The 17,840-nt window shown below is 31.7% G+C and overlaps 1 protein-coding gene across 1 annotated transcript in view; it reads right to left on the bottom strand.

The window, feature by feature from the left end:
* Positions 1 to 3,371: 3,371 nt before the first annotated feature.
* LOC129963939 (sushi, von Willebrand factor type A, EGF and pentraxin domain-containing protein 1-like) overlaps positions 3,372 to 17,840 on the bottom strand; it is a 73,237-nt gene continuing 58,768 nt past the window's right edge. The window contains exons 17-21 of the mRNA XM_056078548.1: positions 16,827 to 16,955; positions 15,072 to 15,257; positions 10,029 to 10,202; positions 5,959 to 6,153; positions 3,372 to 3,700 (exon numbers count right to left, since the gene is read on the bottom strand). Coding sequence (XP_055934523.1) covers positions 3,504 to 3,700; positions 5,959 to 6,153; positions 10,029 to 10,202; positions 15,072 to 15,257; positions 16,827 to 16,955 — 881 coding nt within the window. The 3' untranslated portion in view covers positions 3,372 to 3,503. The remainder of the gene's footprint in view (positions 3,701 to 5,958; positions 6,154 to 10,028; positions 10,203 to 15,071; positions 15,258 to 16,826; positions 16,956 to 17,840) is intronic.

The following is a 17,840-nucleotide window of genomic DNA, read 5'->3' as shown; positions in this document are numbered from 1 at the left end:
TATAAATATATTCTTTCCAAAAGGCTTCCACAATTTTGGATACTACTGTAATTTTCAACTCGATTAACTCATCTATAATGTTTGATATTTTTTTTTTCATATTTCCACAATGGTTCTTTATTCCTGATGTTCATCCCATTCGCACAAAATATTATTTAATTTTTTGTGCGTCTGGAATGTTTACAAATATTATAACCACAACCATACTTCTTATTCAATGATATCATAAAATAATAGATATCTACGAATATCTGTTGCGTATTTAAATGTTTCAAATATTTTAACACATATTTTAAACTTAAATACAGATTTTTAACATAGAGTTAAAAATCTACTTAACAAAGTCTTCTCTTTTTATTTAAAATCTTCCTTAATATTCGTTAAATAGAAATTTTAAAATTAAGTTATGAAAATGAGAAATAAACAAAGACAGAAAACTCGCGTATTCACTTAACTGAATTTAACATATATCCTAAAATGTATTATCTGCATTCTTTCTTTATGTAATTTTGAAATCTTCTTTTTTAAGCAGTCATTATTAAAAATCTTTAATCTTCTTTTTTAAGTAATCATTATTAAGAATATATTTCATATAAAAACTTTCTCATTTTTGAACGCTCAACACATCATTTGTCATCAGCACTGAAGCACATCATTTGTACTGTTTTCTTAGAAATACAATTATCTTCATATTGTAATTAGTATTTTTATCGAGTAGAATTCATGGAAGGATATATGGTGATCATTTTCATTACTTTCTATGGTGTCTCAATTATATTTCGTCAGATTTTGCAATATATTATGTTCCATAGAATATTCAGTTGTCACAACAACTTCATGAGCGTTGAAAAAAAAATTATTCACCTTCTTTATTAACTTTGTCTTTCAGATGCTGCCATTTTTAATTGATTTTATTGAAATTTAAAGAAAGAAGTCCCGAGCTGTTGCCAAAATTAATTGTAAAATCTTTGCTATATAGAAATTGTCTTTCATTAAATTGAGAGTAAGTAATATGCAAATATCTTTCAGAATCAAGATTCAGTAGAATGTTACGTTAATTAGAAAACTTCATTTTGGATGCCATTTCAATGGCAATTCTTTTAAAAAAATTATTATATTTCATCATTACGACTCATCGATATATCATGTAATAAATATAAATGAATAAATATCTAAAAATTACGTTTTGTACATTCAGCAAAATATTACTTTTAAACTGAGTTTTACTTGATGCTAGCAAAGTATTTTATAATTTTTTGGCTTCTATACAATGTATTTCATTGAATGGAGGTCCTACTACATGACTCTTTGACATTCTCAACAAATAAAAAAATTAATTTTATAATCATGATTCTTTTAGTTATCATGCACAACAAATCAATTAAAAAAGTTTTTTTTATGTCATATAACCTTTGCAAACCATTTACTTTTAACTCATATTTGGCCTTATACTAGTAAAAAAATTCATAGTTGCTTTTGGTTTATAAACTATTTCTTTCAAAATAAACAAAACTGTGAAATAATCCAATTCAACTAAAAAAAAATTAAAAATTGTTTGAAGCAATTTACGAATGAAATTTTATTATAATTATATATTTAGCACCGTTTATGAAAAATTTGAAAAGTGAAACAAGCTTGGAAAAGAACCAGGGATTAACTATCTCTTGAGGTCCCTTCAGCAAAGATTTGATGACCAGTACGTCGGAACTAGGTCAACAAACGTAGCAGAATATCATAATCAATGGAAATAGAATCCGGCTTTTCGGTTATGCAATGAACTGATGCAATGAAAAGATGAAATAGTAAATGCGTTTAGTATATTACCAATAGTGAAGACATTTATTTGCGGTCAATTTTCACTTTCGTAATCTTTTGCTATGGAGTCAGAAACCTTAACGACCATTTTAGATCATTGAAGAACCGGAGTTGATTAAAAAAATTAATCTACAACCAAACGGATCTAATGTTTATAATACAGTAGGAATTACGAATTCTAGATTTCGTCGTGTATTTAATCAATTAATCGAATCTTCATGATTTAGGACCGAATTGTTCCCAAATTTGTTTTTGATGCAGAATTAAAGAAAATTTGTAAACTAAGTTTTTATTCATTTTATTAAAGTATTAAGCCGCCTTTGGTGACTATATTATTCATTGGAAGCATCGAATAATTTATTTTAATTAAAACTCTTGTACATCACACGACGTTCATAATATCAACAGCAGAGAACTGTTATCAAATAAAGCTGTGTTGTTTTAATAGATTAAAATCTGCTCTGTTTATAGCGTATATGAGCCTCACTGATAGAGTCAAATTCCATTACATCATAGTATCAATAGACAATTAAGCATTTAAAATGAAAGCTATCTTTAAAGGAAGAGTAAATACCATTTCTAATAATAGAATCGTTCTTCCTTAGTTGTCAAAAAAAGTCTTTTTAAATATTAAAATGGTGCAAAAATCAATTTTATGTATTAATAATTTTATGACTTATAGTGGAAAAACCGAAAGACTTAACTAAATTTTGATTCATTAAGATTCTAATAAACATTTCAAAAATTCGTTACAGGGTGCAGATTTCCACCCTTCAAAATATATCTGTGCCAAATTTCATAGTTCTAGTTCAAACGGCACGTCTAACAGAGCGCCACTACATACACACATATTCTTCTCTATTAATACTTGAACATGTCTACTATTAATAAAGATTACTAAGATACTTAATTCAAAGTTTCAGAATTTAAAAAAAGAAAACCAACTTTCACTATGCAATGAATCTGATAAATTTTGAAAAAGTTAATTAATTAAAAGTTATTTTCAAATTTAAAAAGGTTCTATTTAATATCAATGCGAATTGTTTTTTAAATTCGATTTTGTGTTAATTATATGGGTTGTAGCTATTATTATTTCGTTCATCAGTTTGAATAAAATTATAAGTGTAGTAAAAAAAAATTCAAAAGAGTTTTTTTTTTTTTTTTTTTTTTTTGCTTTTTGCTGTCACAAAAAAAAGGAAAAAAAAACTTTTTAATCAGTGTTTATTTAAATAGAAACAGAAATGAAAGTTGCTAAAATTTTAACATTTTTTGAAATAACAATCTAATTTTTGTAATCCGATCTTTTTAATACATAAAAGAAAAAAACAAAATTATCTAAAAAATTATATTCTAAAAGTGAATCATTAATCGATGGAAATAAATTAAATTAAATTAATGACATACATATGTAATAAACGTAAATTAAATTTGAATGATTATATTGAAGAAACTCACAGAATTTTTTTGATTTCCTTCTTTTTGAAAATCCAAAATTCAAGCTTTACTCACAATTTGTATTTTAAGATATCATTTTATAAAATAAGAAAATAAAAAGATTCCAATAACAGTAGAACATTTATTTCGGCATGGAATAACATCGCTTTAAAGGCCTTCATTTCAAATCATCAGAAAGGTGGATTTCTGAACAAACTTTTAAAGAAACCTTTACAGAAATTTCTTTTTCCATATCACTCCTCTATACACTCGGGCAGAACAGTCTCTGACCAGGATGTTCCTAAGCACATGAGTCTAACCACCTCAGAACTGAGGACATATCCAGAAGTGCAAGACAAAGAGACTGACTCTCCGAATCTGTAAAATTTTTTATGCGGCTCAATTATCATTTCAGAATTTTCAGTCTTTGGGAGACCGCAACCAGCCACACCTGCGAAATAAAACTGTTATGTAATTACAACCAACAATTCAAAACAAACCTGCGCTACGCGATGGTTTGTACCTGAATTCATATGTGAATTCCTAAATTAATATGTGTACATGAATTCATATGTGAATTCCTAAATTAATATGTGTACATGAATTCATATGTGAATTCCTAAATTAATATGTGTACATGAATTCATATGTGAATTCCTAAATTAATATGTGTACATGAATTCATATGTGAATTCCTAAATTAATATGTGTACATGAATTCATATGTGAATTCCTAAATTAATATGTGTACATGAATTCATATGTGAATTCCTAAATTAATATGTGTACATGAATTCATATGTGAATTCCTAAATTAATATGTGTACATGAATTCATATGTGAATTCCTAAATTAATATGTGTACATGAATTCATATGTGAATTCCTAAATTCATGTATGTATTCATATTCATATGATGAATATTTATTATCACCCAACTAAGACTATTAAAAAATCAGTAAAGTTAAATTTATTAGGTATAATTTATATATATGTCTTTCATTCTATTTTAATTTGGCATCCAAGCGAAAGACTTGCTTCCGATTAGTACTATCATGTGACAGATGATACGCTGAGGTGATAAAGACATGGGAAAACAGTATGCAAATAAACAGATAGCATTAGCATTGCGTACTAAACGTATGAATGGGCAGTGCAATGGCCGAGCTTTCATTTGTGTTCATGGGAAAAGGTTTCTGGCGTGATTATGGCCGCACGATGGGAATTAAAAGACTTTGAACGGGCTATGGTATTTGGAGTTAGAAGCATGGAACATTCCATTTCGGAGATCCTAAGGGAATGCAGCATTCCCAGATCCACAGTATCAAGAATGTGCCGAGAATACCTAATTTCAGGTATAATTTCCCACTAGGGATAACGAAATGGCCGACCACTTTCACTTTATGATCGAGACAAATAATCACAGGAATCAATGTGAGACGTGCGACTGATGTGTCCGTTAGGACAGTGCTTGAAAATTTGTCTTTACTGGGCTATGGCAGCAGAGGATTAGTTCGAGTGCTTTTGCTAACAGTACGACATCGATTGCAGTGCCTCATCTATATCGGTTGGACCGTAGACGACTGGAAAACCGTGGTTTAATGAGATAAGTCACAATTTCAGTTGGAAAGAGCTGATAATAGGCTCAAGTGTGGCGCAGACCCCATGATGTCATGCAACCAGGTCGTCAACAAGGAATTGTGGCTCCATAACTGTGTGGACTGTTTTTACATGAAATGTACTGAGTCTAATAGGATGGATCAATCATTGACTGGAAATAATTATGTTAATTACTTGGTGATCACTTGCAGTTATTTATGGACTACATGTGCCCAAACAAAGATGGAATTTTTGTGGATGACAATGAGACATGTCACCGGGCCGCAACTGTTCGCGATTGATTTGAAGAACTTTCTGGATAATTGTAGCGAATGATCTGGCCACCTATATCGCCCTACATGAATCGCATACGATCATTTATAGGACCTAATCGAGAGGTCAGTTCCTGCACAAAATCTTTCACTGTTAACACTTTTACGATTAACGCGTCTACAGAGTATATAATATTGTCTGTAAATAATATTTCTGCAGGAGACTTCCAACGAATTGTTGAATTCATGCCACTTCGAGTTGCTGCACTTCACCGGGCAAAAGAAGGGTTTGACACACTTTTAGGAGGTAGCCCATGACTTCCGTTATCTCAGAATACATATTTATTTTGAATCGAATTCATTTCAGTTACAAAGGACTCATTATTAAGCTTGACAAATTCATAATCACGTTTCCCTCGAATTAAGTCCATCAAGCTAAGGCACACACCCAATAATTTTCTTCATTTTTTTTATCCAGACAGTAAACGAAAGACAAGACATGTCATGTATAGACAAAACACAGTCTTGAAACAAAAAAAAAAGTGCTGAACTTCATAAATTAATGGGTTTTACCAAATATAAATACCAAGAGAAAAATAAGTGTTACTAATTGAACAATAAAATGGAAAAAAAAAATTAATACGAAGAGTGCTTGAGACAAGAAAATTGTTGTAGAATTATCACATAAAAGAAAATTAAACGATGTCATAAATGACAAAATTCGATTCAGAAACGCTAAAAAACATTCAATAATTACAATACTGATTGTTAAGTGTGCATGATGTATGGAATAAATAAATGTATGCATAATGTATTGAATAAATTAATAAATGCTTACACTGCACTTTGGACACTTGCCACGTTCCATCCTGTCTACATTTGGCTACATTTGACCCACTAAGCATCATGTTGTTATCGCAAGTTAATTGTAAAGTAAAATTGTATGGCAGAGTGTCAGAGGTGACATCATCCATGACCGGCACTACATTCTCAGGTACAACCTCGAATAATTGCTCCAAAGTGCAACTTGGTACTGAAAAAAGAGGAAACTCAGAGCAAAATGCATTTTAAATAAAAGAAGAGCATAAAGAAAAAATTGTACATTACTCACAAGAGAAATATATAATACTTTCATTTTTATTTATAAATTTTTAATTGTAGGATTTAGCTGAAAAATAATTAAAAAATAAATATTACGATGAAATTTAAATAGAAACATTCGGAAAAAGATGAATGATTGTGGCAAGTTTTTATATCAAAACAAATAGTATAAACTGTATGGAATAACTTCAAAAGCTTTTCAGTTACGCATATTTACATTTATACATTTATATATATAATTTATTATCATCATGTGTGCTAGTTTTTGAGAAAAAGAGTAATTTGAAAAGATTCTGGTGAAAATGCTGACAGATGAGGCATATCAGAATAAATCAGTTTCATATTGAGATATATGGGTGAAAGCCTCATGTGTATTACAGTACAAGAAGAATAAAAAAGCAAGTGAATTAAGACATGATTTACAAAGCAAGTTTAGTAATAAGTGTATGTATGCCACACTGTAAAAGTTGCTCGAAATGATGAGTATTCTTCCACAGTGAGTATTGACACTTTCACTGCCATGATTTTCGCGTGATATTAGGTCCATCTATCTAATTAGATAAAGTTTTATTTACTATCTCTTATCTATAGTAGAAAGATAGTGGTAAGGTCTCGTGTTGGACCGACGGGCTCCAGGCTCGAGACATGACAATGAAGAATCATGTCTCGAAGTGCTCCTGTGGCATGCACTAGGAGTATCGTATAAGTAGTCCTGGTGCATGCCATATTCGTCGGAGCCAAATGGCAATGGAGAATCATGTCTCGAAGTGCCCCTGTGGTATGCGCCAGGAGTGCATACCACATCCGCAGGAGCCAAATGTCCTTCCGCTGGTTTGATGTGAAATCTTGGAGATGAAAGAGCAGATTCAGGTGGCGCTTCGCCATCTGACTGAGATTCAAAATTAAGAGGCCAAGGTGGCCTGGAGGTAAGGTCTCAACTATGGTCTCGGGTTTCTGGTTCGAGACCCGATTCCACCGAAGACCTGTCGTGTAAGGAGGTCAGTTGCACGTTGAAACCGTCAGGGTCAAACGTCCTCCCGGTGGTGTCGTGTGGTGTGGAGAGGGTGGTGCCAGCTCAGGTGTGTTCCTCATCATCTGACCATGGTTCAAAATTACGATGTCCCTAGCCCTAGTGTTTCTTTACAACGAGACGTTAATGTAACTAAACTAAATCAAAATTAAGAAGTCCGTTCCAAAATGGTCCTAGTGTTGCTTTGCAAAACGGGAACGTTAATATAAATAAATTGTCAATAGTAGAGAATATATATTAAGTCGATATTTATTAAGAATTATAATCGCTTAGTGCTATTCATTCTATTTGTTTCTGTTCAGAAACAATATATAAGATTATTCAGGATACATGCAAATGATTAAACCTTTGTTATGAGCAAAGATGCAAGAAAATTTCAATGTAAATTCAGAATAAATGCAACGATTACAAATAATCAGACCTTTGTTATGAACAAAGATACAAAGATATTTTGCATGTAATATCAAAAAAAGCTTGTATGTGTAATAATTGTCCTATGCATCTTTCCTTGTTCACAAGAGCAGATTCCTTGCAAAAGTCCATTTCAGTCTATATGGAAGTATGTTTGCAGCCATGTGTATGTACTTTCTACATATGGTTGTATAAATGTTCAAAAGTTACATTTTGCTGTTTCAATTCATTGGGACATGCCGTAGACTCTGTTTAACTTCTCTTTTGTTCACAACAGGGAACTGAAGATTCTGAGAATGTTCAACGTTATAATTAAATGAACTTAAAACTTGGATGTTGCCTTGTGATCAAAGAAAAGGGCAATTTTTACGTACAGTAGCAAAATATTTTGCTTCATTCTTATGCTAAAGAAGTGGACTAAAGACTTGGATGTTGCCAAGTGACCAACAGAAATGGCAGTTATGTTGGCAGTGCTAATAAAGCTTTAAGTATCATTCTCGTGGTAATGAAATGAACAAAATATGTGGATGTTCCCATATTATTAAGGCAATTATTACATATGTTAATAAGACATTCAGCTTCATTCTGCAATGTACAGGTGGTTATCAAAATAATGAAAACATCCCTGAATAAAAATGACATTTTTGAAGGAGCTTCATAAGCATTAAGATATAATAATAACCACCAGTTTTTTTATAAATAGCATTGTATATATTCTGGTAGGATGTGTTAGCTTTATTGAAGTTTTGTAATTCTTGGATTTTTTTTCAAAAGTCTTAAAATGTCAGATTTCTCAGATTTTCAAAAAGGCCAAATTGTAGGAACCTGTCTAGCTGGAGCAAGTGTAACCGAAACATCCTAACATTTAGACGTTTCTAGAGGTACGGTGTCTAAAGTCGTGACAGCATACACACAGCGCGGCAAGACAAGCTCGGCCAAGCAAAATAGCGGGAAGAGAAGCTCAGTGAAAGAGACTGACTAGAATTGAAACGGATTATGTCTAGAAAGCGAACAACTGCAGTAAATATGACCGCAGAATTCAATTCTAGTCTGGATTCTCCAGTGTCAGTGATTACAGTTAGAAGGCAACTTCATAAACAGAACATTTACGGCAGAGCAGTAATTCTCAAGCCCCTTGTCACAGATGTTAATGGTGAACGTCGTCTACAGTGGTGTCACACTCACAAATCCTGGTCGATTGATAAGTGGAAGAAAGTAACATGGTCTCACGAATCGTGCTTCACACTTTTCCCTTCAACAGGGTGGGTGCACGTTTGGAGAACACCTGCACAAGCGTATGATCGTGATCGTCTCCTTGCAACTGTCAAACATGGAAGTGGATTCATCATGAAATGGGCAGCAATGTTGTAGTTTTCTGCATGAACAATCTTAACCTTGAAAGGAAGGATCACTGGGGGAAAGTACAAAGAAATTTTAGCTGACAAGGTCCATCCTATGATGCAAACTTTGTTTCCTTCAAGAGATAGAATTTCTCGGGATGATAATGCACCTATCCATGCAACGAAACGTGTCCAATCATGGTTTGATGAACACGAGGATGAAGCTAAACATCTGCCTTGGGCAGCACAATCACCCGACCTCAATATAATTGAACCATTATGGTCTATTTTAGAGCGTTCAGTATGAAATCGATATCCGCCCACCGGCATTTCTCCCAGAAGTTTCATAATATCTACTGGAAGAATGGTGCAATATTCCTCTAAACACTATACAACACTTGTATGAATCGATTCCTAGTATCCAAGCTGTATTACATGTCAAAGGCTGTCTTACACAATACTAATAAAGGATTCTTTATAAATCTAAGAGGTTCATATTATTTTGATAACCACCTGTGTATTACTTATTTTCCTATTTTGAATAATCCTGTATAACAATCTTCTCAAATAATATTAAAATGGTTATTGTTTATCATCACCCGATAAAGATTGTTTTAATGAAATTAAAGTTGTCAAGAATCTCAAATGTTATTCTCTGCATTAAACGTACATCGATTTATTAATTTTTTAAGTTACAACGTAAAATCAATCAATCAATAACTTTCTGGAAAGTGCTATAATTAGATAAAAAATTATGTTAAATCAATCAGGATCTCAAGTGTCTTATGGGCTTTCAATTGAATCAATATGCTGATGCATACCTAATATAGAAGTTGCCATTTAATATAAGGGGTATATAAAGTGTAAGGTTCGAATAAACAAATTTTTATAACATCGAATGTAATTTTCACTGGTCAGATATCCGCAAACAATTCAAATAAGCCACTTCACCAATAACATTATTAGCTTAAAGCTTGGAGAAAAATTAAGATGAACTTTCTGCAGAATATTTTTTTTTTTACTTACAAATGCATTTGGCTGGAGGATTCGCCCATTCGCCATTCGCTTTGCAGGTTGTCCGAGCGACTCCGGATCGAATTCGAGGTAGTAAACAATGAAACCCAGCGACACTGCCTTCGTCCAAGCCATTAGTGTAAGATACACTCATTCCTTCAGTCTCGATAATTATTGGACAAACAGCTAGAAAAAAATTGCAACGATTAATATTAAAAGCATATCTTATGAATATAATAAGGATGTTTGTTATTTAATTTATAGAAATGTGATTAGAAGTATGGAAATTTTCATTCTTTATACAAGCTTTCATGCATTGAGGCCACAACCATCCTAAATTTATGAGGAATTTTTTAAATTTTCCATTTCTGGTGAGTTACGGAATTAAGTTATGAGTAATGACTTTTTACTAATTAGCCTCAACACAATATCTACGAAGATCTGTTCGCCCATGAACGAGTTGTAATGAGATATTAAAGCTATTACCCCTAAATTATGAATCAGTTGTTATAAAAAGACAAAAACAAAAAAAACCCAGGGAATCTCCTACAGAGCTGTTATAAAGATATAATTTCTAATGATAGATGAAATGCATAACCCCGAAATTGGAAACAATTCCTAAAGAAACAAAGGAATATCATAGGGAATCCCATACAGAGCTCTTATAGGGATGTAAAGAATGGTATTAGACAGTCAAATGAAATTGCTGGAAAGAGTGCAACAATGCCTTGAAGGGGAATTTCATTATCATTCGTCTCTTCAAAAAAAAAATGTAATGATTTATTATCCGCCGAACAAGTCTACTGAAATTGCATGCAATATATATACATATATATATATATATATATATATATATATATATATATATATATATATATATATATATATATATATATATATATATATAAATTTTTATTCAAAACAAAATATTCCACATCTGAGGTCTACAATTCTTGCAGTTTTAAAAAGAAATTGCAGAGATTTCTTTACTATTGCTGTTATTAGTACTAGATTAATGTTGTAGTATTAGATTTCTCTACTGCTGCCGTATAATCATATGACTATATTAATGCAGTAAAATCATTTATACAAATCTGAACACTGTCGTTACGAGATTGGAGAAAAGAAATATGAATGGCTACAGTTCCAATCTTGGGAGAGAGGGGGGGGGGTATTGTGAAAATAATGTTTTTACTCATATATTAGGTTTTTAAAACTGTATTGGGGTGAGGGGGGTGATAAATAATACAAAATGAGGTACCATTCATACTCGCTATGCCACTGACTTTAAGTTTCTTAAAATCTTTTTATCTTTAAGTTTTTAATTTTAACAAGAAGAGTAGTGCATTATTTTCTTATTAATGTTAAAGATAGAGAAATCAATATATAGCATTAACTGCCAAACTATTTAGATCTTTATCACGCAGTTTTACGTATTAAACATATGCAACATGAAACAATTCCAAAATACATATTTTGATATATAGCGGTTTTCACAAAATATTTTAGACAAAACACGAATTCATTTATCCAAAAATGATTATTGCATTGAATGAAATATGTTCCGTAAATGATGGTAATTAGTTCAGGATTGAACAACAAGCTTCATTCAAGAAATAAGTTTCAATAATACGTCTGTAATCCTTAAACTGCTGATTGATTTCAGATCATATGATTGCGATAAGGTTTTAAAGCGATATTTTCACAACCAAGAAAAAGTTATGTTAAATAGCATTAAGGTGTTTAGAATTTCATAGTTAAAGTAATAAGCATTTATGAATTCATTCCCAAAATTATAAGCATTAAAAAAGTTAATTCATTCGTGTTACTTATATGTTTAATTCCCAATAGGGCTCAGTCACCAAGAGAGCGCTTGTCAGAATTTCATGGTCAACTGAGAAGGTTCTCGTTTCTCTGGGAAGGTAAACGAGAACCCCGAACTGGTAATCTCCATAAAGAGACTCAGGTGCAAAAAAATTTTGGAGCACTATAACATTTTTCAAAGGTAAAAATAAAATGATTCAAAATAATAGGTATTAAACAAATTTGATGAAGACTGTATTTACTTAAGTGCGTTTATTTCAAGTTAGATATTTTTTTGTATGAAAGGAAGCATAACTTTTATAGTACCTGCAGTACCTAAATCAGTATATATAATCATCCATCTATGTCTGTTTTATTGTTTTAAATTCTAGCGATGCTCAGGCAAGCTTTCTTATGTGTACGAGTAATGAATAATAATTAGCTATAGGATTGTAAACTTTACGTCTCATTTACATTTTTTATGTTGGATGATAGCAAAGCTCAATTAGCTGAGGTCTGGATTTTTTATTATGTAAACTTGTTTTAATTGCGAACAGAATCCAGAAGTGTTTATAACCTCTACTGAGTATGATGAAAGATTTATAAAAGATAGATAGGAAAACTTCGTATAGAAACGGGGCTTATCAGGAAACAATCGTGAGCGCCACTAAACAAGTCCACGTTATACGCTTTTAAAAATAAAAGTGAGAGTTTTTGATGGCATGAGGGGCTTTTTGGATTGTGGGCTAGCGTGCTACGTATCTGTCGCACCTCTCACGTTGTCGGCCCTCCTGTGGTAATATAGTAAGTATTGAGTTACCTCCATTGCTATAATGGAATGTACTTCCTATAGGAGAGTTGGGAATGGGACAAGATAGTCACTAGATTTCCATGCTCAGTTTTCGGATAACTGTCATGACAAAAGACATTCATTTAAACCTCGACTTATATCAGGCGGGTTAACTTCTTTGCAGTTATCAGTTTGCTGTATGTAAATTAGAAAATCAATGAATTCACCAGTCTCAATGAAACAATGGGAAGGGGTGTCAGTATTTAGTTTAGGATTTTACGCGTGTATCTTTTATCATGCTTTTGTACAATCTGCGTTTTTCAGACATTTTAGCGAGGTTCAGGCAAGCTTTTCTTCTAGCGAGGCTCAAAGTTAAAAAACTAATTTCAAAACTTCCGGATAGAGATTTTTCAACAAGAATATTAAGGAACAGAAAAACCGTTGCTTCTTTTGATGGAATGATTTAATAAATGTGTTTTATTGACTATTTAACAAAAGACAGGGATGCTTTCGTGTTTCTTTCATAAATTTATGAAAAAGAAAAAAAAAGACAACGGTATTGAAAATATTCAAGATCATAAAATATTTGCAATATTTTCGAAAATGATAGAAAAAAATTGTGGTAACATTTCTATTTATATATTTTTAATTTGCCATTTTCTAATACAATTTTTTTTTCTTTTTGCTTTTAAAAGAAAATTAAGGAAGGCAAAGTACCGAATTGTCTTACTTGGAAAAATTTATTCATATCAAAGATAAATTTCAATACATGGACAAATTTTTCAATATCAACAGAAGATTATCAATGCAATAATATTTTTAAAACCATTCAATAAAATTACTCGGTCAATCTGGTAGGAAAAAATAATTATCAAGAATAAAAAAAATTAGTTTGTTTCCATTGCATTATTTGCTAAATGCAACAAAAAGCAAATTATTTTCGCTCTATCGAATAATTTTTATAAGACAATGAGGAAAATCATTTTAATAATGTAAGCATTAATTCTGGGAAAAAAAACGCCAGGAAAGTCATTTTATTGTCCATAAGGTGAAATAAAGCTATATGCCATAATCCTTATGCTACTATTAAACCATCAGGATGAAACAGATCTGAAAAAAAAATTAGCATTAAACAACACCATCCGCCTTTAAAAAAAATCTAAGAAGAACAAAACAAAAAAAAAAGGAAAGATATAAATCTATATTAATGAAACCCCAGTAGATTACAAAGTAATCTACTGGGTTTTTCACTGCAATGGCTACTAACTTTCAGGAGAGATAATGCACATATAGACGATGAGAAGTTGCATACCAATGCATGATCGGAAACGCTTTCCTGACATGGTAGGGACGATACAAAATACAAGAAAGGAAGGGCACGAACAGAGTAAGATAACGTGTTTATTATTGTTAATACAGCAAAGTCTAAAAAAAAAGAACAGAAAAAGACAACGATCTTCATCAAAGAAGGTGTTCGAAATTACGATCCCGGACCATGATGCAGGCTTCACACCTCCGGTGCATTGAGGATCTAACGTTAATGAAAATACCGGGCTTGTCCCGAACTTCCCCAGCAGCTGCCACGATGTGTGCAACAAGATGCTCAGCACTGTCAACGGGAGTTTCGTACACCTATGCCTTGAAATAACCACAGAAGAAGTAATCAAGGTAAGTGAGGTCTGGCGATCGAGCGGGACAAAGTACTGGATCACTTCGTCCCGTCCGATCCATTATAGGCCATACATTGCATTCAGATGGAGCCGCGTGTCAATGGTGTAATGGGTGAGGCCTCCATCATGCTGAAACCACATGGAAGACGCACATCAGCAGAAACGTATGCATTGACCTTCACAACAAGCACGGCAACAACAACCACGTGTGCGCATGTGACGTCACCTAATGCTTCGATTTACGTAGCGACATCTATCGTGTCAGCAGACAAAGACTTCCTAGAAATTTTGCTGTACTAAAAAAATAAACATGTTTTCACATCTTGATCGTGTGCTTCCTTTCTTTTGTTTTGTGTCATCACTACCGCAACAGGAAAGTGTTTCCAACCATACATTGCTATATGATTTCCCACAGTCTATGTGTACACTGTTTGTCCTGAAAGTTTGCAACCGCTGTACTCATGCACTCTGTAGATCGCGGTTGTCACCAGAGGTGCAACGATCATGAGTACATAAGCTAAATCTGTAGAGATTGCTCACAAATGGCCCATATCCTGTAGCGAAATTAGGAAAGTTTGAGTTAAATTTATTTTATTGTCGGCATTGGATATGAATAGAAAAGTTAGAAGACTCGTCTCCAAATATTCCATTCATCCTGCCAAATTTCAGAGGAATAACTTTTGATAGTTTTTAAGGCATGAATTAGTAATATCGATCAGTACTGTCATCAGTAACTTATCTGGCTGTGCATGGCATTCATATGATATAATTTATGATAAAACAGGAACTTACTTTTACATTTAGGTGGACTGCCTGACCATTGTCCATTCGATAAGCAAATTACTATATTCGGCCCATCAATTTTTTTATTATGATCTTTGCAGGTAAACATAGCAGTGCTATTAACAGCTTGTTCATTTTCATAATAAATGTTGAAATCTCTTTCTTCAAATTTTGGACAATTCACAGAGGGTGGACCTAAAATAAATCAGAAATTATAGAATATAATTTTTCTAGAGTTTGTTTGATTTTCAATAAATATATTCCATTTTATTTTAAGAATTTCGTATACACAATATTATTTTACTTTCACAGAAGGAGTAAAAACATTGGCAATACTATTTTCCAAGATTTTTTTAATTGGCGATTACCTTGTTCACTAGAGATTAGTGGTTTTCCTAAAAGTTAAACTATTCATGTGAAACGTATTTATTTAAATTTCCCTCTTTTTAATTTGATTGAAAAACATGAATTTGATGGAATCAGTCTGCTAAACTATTGCGAGTGCTCATTAAAAAACGTGTAAATATAGACATAAACATAAAGTATAATTCACAGTGGAAATAAGAACAAGATGAAATTTTGTTCATATGTCTATAATTATAAACGCTACATGAGATTCTTAAAATATTAGGATTAATTTATGACAAACAACAATACAAATGCGGAATTTGTTTAGAATAACAGGAAATGGGTATTGTATAATCATAGACAGTGTTTGTTTTATGGATTATATTTAAGGTTCAGGAACACCGTTACAAATTATATTATTTGATCGTGTTTCCATTACGTTTAGTCACTTCAAATACACGGTTTTCTATCAAAAATTTAGTTTTTAATTACCTTCACAGACAATTTATATCATAATTACTCTACTGCTGCTTTAAAGTCTTTGGTTGGAAAGTATTACCATTTCCATACATTTTTCTTGAAAGATGTCCCCACAATGGACTCCATTGAATTTCAGTCCGCACTAGGCGAAGTCTAGTCCATGGCATTGATATTATTGATGATTAGTGTTTCAATGTAATTAAATTATAAAACTTAAATTCATGAATGACAAAATATCAGCAAAACAATATTGTTTTTAAATAGGGTTGTTGTAATCCCGACCTTGCTTTGCATGGTCACATATTAATATTTTTATACTTGAAAATTAATACAAGCGAAGAAAAAAAAAAGAATTTTCTTCGTTAAATATTGAAATTTAATTCCATTTATCCATAAAACTGTTCTCGAATAACAATTTTTTATTCTTTAAACTTTAAAAGAATAAAGAAAGGCAGCAGAAATTACGAATGAGAAACATATGAAAAAAAGGAATGCTTTTCTGGCAATAATGAGAACTTCCATATGCTTCTTCCATATTACCACAGAAATTAGTAAAGCCTTAATCAGTAGTAATTTTTCAGGATCAGATAAAAAAACACAACAAGAATGCCTTTTCAGGCAATAATGAGAACTGCCTTATGCTTTTTACATATAATCACAGAAATTAGCAAAGCCATAATATAGCCGTCTTACATGTAATCAGCAGTAATTTTTCAGGAATATTTCCATCTGAAATTGCAAAGACACTGGAACAGTATATAGACAACATGTTAAGCTAAATCGTTTTAGAAATAATTTAACATACAGTCAATGAAAATATAACATCGTTTTGAAAAGAATTCCGTCTATAATTTTGCATGTACCAATTCAAACTTAAAATTAAATCAAATTTCAGTACAGGAGCACAATACAAGAAGATTTAAAAAACAAACTTACTGATTACTTGAATTTCAAACGTAGACGGCCGATAGCCTTGCATATAGCACAAGTACTGTCCATTATGATGCGGAGCTGCATTTGAAATGTTTAACATGCTAACGGAACGTCCGCTATGCTCTACGTAACCTAAAAAAGTTATGAAAGTTTCTTCATTATGATATGCCAAGATAATACTTAAAAAAAAAATAACTTAAATATTTTTTTGGATGTAACTCTTCATGTTCTTTAATATAAAAAAATTTATGAAAGTACCATTATTTATTAAAATGAAAAGGACTTAAAATATAAATATTCAAATAATGGTTACAGAATGATTTCTTATTATGTAATTTACATAAGGAAAACCTCTAAAGTAATTAAATATACTTTTATATTCGGTTACATTCGAGAAATATTTTAATGACGGATCTTTATAACCATCATCTTCTAAATAAAAAAAATGTTATATTTTTGAAATTTAAATTTTTTTAAAGTGTACCAAAGGTTTTAAAATTCTTAAAGCTATTGAACTACATTTAAAAAATTAATGTAGTAACAAATCGCAATGTAAATTTCTTATTGAGCTATCTTATAACATTCGAAATAGATCTTCGCAAACACAAGTACTCAAGTAACTGAGCTTTTATTTGAAAGAATTATTCCAAATCATTTTTAAAAACTTTTTCAATTGTATACTGAATTCTTTCTTGCTTCTTTTTTTTCTTCTACTTTCTTTGTGATCTCATAATTGCTCACACCATATACAGAAATTATTTTCTTCAGAAAAATTATAGGTCAAGATTCTTTTTTTTGCGTGTATGTGTATAGAGAGACATTATTTATGACATTTCAAATGATGCCTCTAAAGTCCCTGGCTTTCTGAGGAGCGTTTTCCTATTTTTTAAGGAGCTAAGAAATTTAATTTGCACAATCTGGACATATTCTAGTGAGCTGAGAGGTTTAAATCCAGGAAAAAACTGCGACTTCGTTTGCTTGAACTATTGAACTGCGAAGTCGTTTTGCTTGAACTAT

This window comes from Argiope bruennichi, chromosome 3 (genome assembly GCF_947563725.1).
Source record: "Argiope bruennichi chromosome 3, qqArgBrue1.1, whole genome shotgun sequence".
NCBI lineage: Eukaryota > Metazoa > Arthropoda > Arachnida > Araneae > Araneidae > Argiope > Argiope bruennichi.
This window is presented reverse-complemented; position numbering and strand designations above follow the sequence as displayed.